The sequence below is a fragment of the Brachionichthys hirsutus genome, chromosome 7 (genome assembly GCF_040956055.1).
Source record: "Brachionichthys hirsutus isolate HB-005 chromosome 7, CSIRO-AGI_Bhir_v1, whole genome shotgun sequence".
NCBI lineage: Eukaryota > Metazoa > Chordata > Actinopteri > Lophiiformes > Brachionichthyidae > Brachionichthys > Brachionichthys hirsutus.
In genome coordinates, this window is record NC_090903.1 from 3,029,081 (window position 1) to 3,031,255 (window position 2,175).

The following is a 2,175-nucleotide window of genomic DNA, read 5'->3' on the forward strand; positions in this document are numbered from 1 at the left end:
TCACTTTTGCTGCGGGATATTTGCGTTTCAGTCGGGGGGGGGGGGGGGGGGGGGGGGGGGGGAGTGAATTTCACTTCCCTGAAATATTTTGACACGGAAAAAAAACAAAAAAAACAAAAAACTTACTTACTTAAAATAAAGTTTTAAATATATTATGTATTCTTCCCAACACATAACGGTGACTTGATATCACGTAACCGCCACTTTACAGATGCGGATAATTAAAACGTTATCGATGCGCTCCTTTGATGCGCTGCCTTTTGTTTGTTGTGTTTGTTTAATCTACAGACGATGAAAAGTCGTTTTCTCGATCCGGTGGATCTCTCTGCGCTTTCAGCTCCACGTGAACTTCGGTATTGTGACGGTCGTCTTCTTCTCTTTTCGTGTGTGAAGACCGGAGAAGTTTCGAACGGTGACTCTAAAGTTTAACGGAAAAGCCTTTGAATTGACGCATTTTTTAACGTTCGGGCTAAGAAATATTAAAAACGGATTGCGCGTCCTGATTTCCTGTTTTAGCGGCGCTAAAACATTTTTGGCAAGTTTGACTTTTTTTTTCTTTAATTTTTTTAAATGTCTAAATGAAAAGCTTTATATTAATTCGACTTTAACATGGGTGCATTTTATAAAATGCCTCTCGGACTCAGAGGAACTAATTTAAACGCGCGGTAGCAACAGGTGCAAGAACTAAGTTACAACTCTAAAAGGGCTATTTGGTGTCCAAATATTCCGACGGAAGCATCTTATAATTACTGTTGAATATTCAGTAAAAAAATAAAACTAAATGTAAGTTATGTTGAAATTGTGAAATTCCATGTTCCTAAAATAAATATTGCTGGAAAATAATGTCAGACCTCTATTCCAGTTCGATCTGTTGATGAATTGTAAATGACGCGTTTAATAAATTGGCCTATTTTCCTGTCTTGATTTGACTTTTTTTTTTTATTGTTGATCCGTTACGCACCTGTGAAGAATAACGCGCACTAAACGGGATTTGACGCTGTGGCGCACAAGCCCCGACAACAACAGGAGCTTTTCCATCCCGGCGGGGGGGGGCAAATGTCTCCTCTGAAAGTCAGTGCAGATGCAGACAACCCTGTTTTAAAATTGGTGCCGAGCTAAGAGGCGGCTGGAAACGTTACCTGCTATTCCTTGAGTTTGCAGGATGAAGTTCTTCCAACTCTCCCCGGGTCCATATGCAGAAGGGCGCAGCGCCGCGGCGGCACCATGGAGCTGCGCCCTGAGTCCCTCCCCTCTCCACTGCATTTCCTCGTTCCAGCCCAGCATGACTGTGTCTGAGCTCGACTCGGGCATTTTGCTTGCTTTTATCCGCAGGCCGGGACTGCGGCGGGAGGCGAGCCACCGAGCCCTGGGCACTCGCTTTGTGCCCTGCCAATAAAAGCTGACACCCAGCAGACCATCACTGGCAGCCATGCATGAGATGGGATGAGGCGGCGGGAGGGAGAATGGACCATTCATTGTTTATTTATTCATTCTAACCGAAGAAGCTGGGGGGGGGGGGGGGGGGGGGGGTCCTGGCTGCACATCTCTCCTTCTGTCACCTGTTCTGACATGCTGAAGTAGTCAATGAAATGAACACAACAGCTTTCCTTCCATCAGAAGGAGCTTCTCTCTTTATGCTTCAGCCATCAGCCCCTTTGTCTCCAGAGATATCGCCTCTGTGACGAAGCCTCTTCTCCTCTACCTCATCAGAAACAGGCCAAAATGGAGGCTTTTTTTCATAACCTGAGCAAATCCATTTCCAACTTATTATGAGGCATGCATGCTTCTCTCGGTCCTTGCTTTTGTCCTGCAGAAGATCATCATGGCTATATCTGCATGATGATCATTCTATTGATTGTAACGGAGCTAGTTTTCGGCACAGGAGTCCACACAACGACACGGAGCCACAGGCAAAGAGTTCAAATTCATTTTAGATGCTAGAGTTAGCCTGTCTCTATTGAGATTATGTTTTTCTCACAGCTTCTTCTGTTTGTTAGCTGAATATTTCAGAAGGTTTAATGGTTTCAGGGAAAATTTGTAGTTGAGTGAGACTCAACCCCCCCCCCCCCCCCCCCCCCCCCCCCCTGCAGGTGCATCTTGATCCAGTTTCAGCTCATGGTCTAGTCACCTCTTCCCCGACGGATCATAATCATTTAAACCTTGCTGATGGTATGA

At 45.3% G+C, this 2,175-nt stretch overlaps 1 protein-coding gene across 1 annotated transcript in view; it reads right to left on the minus strand.

Moving 5' to 3' along the window:
- Positions 1–1,431, minus strand: part of ikzf1 (IKAROS family zinc finger 1 (Ikaros)) — a 13,729-nt gene extending 12,298 nt beyond the window's left edge. Inside the window, exon 1 of the mRNA XM_068741435.1 lies at positions 1,140–1,431. Coding sequence (XP_068597536.1) covers positions 1,140–1,431 — 292 coding nt within the window. The remainder of the gene's footprint in view (positions 1–1,139) is intronic.
- Between the last annotated feature and the right edge of the window lie 744 nt (positions 1,432–2,175).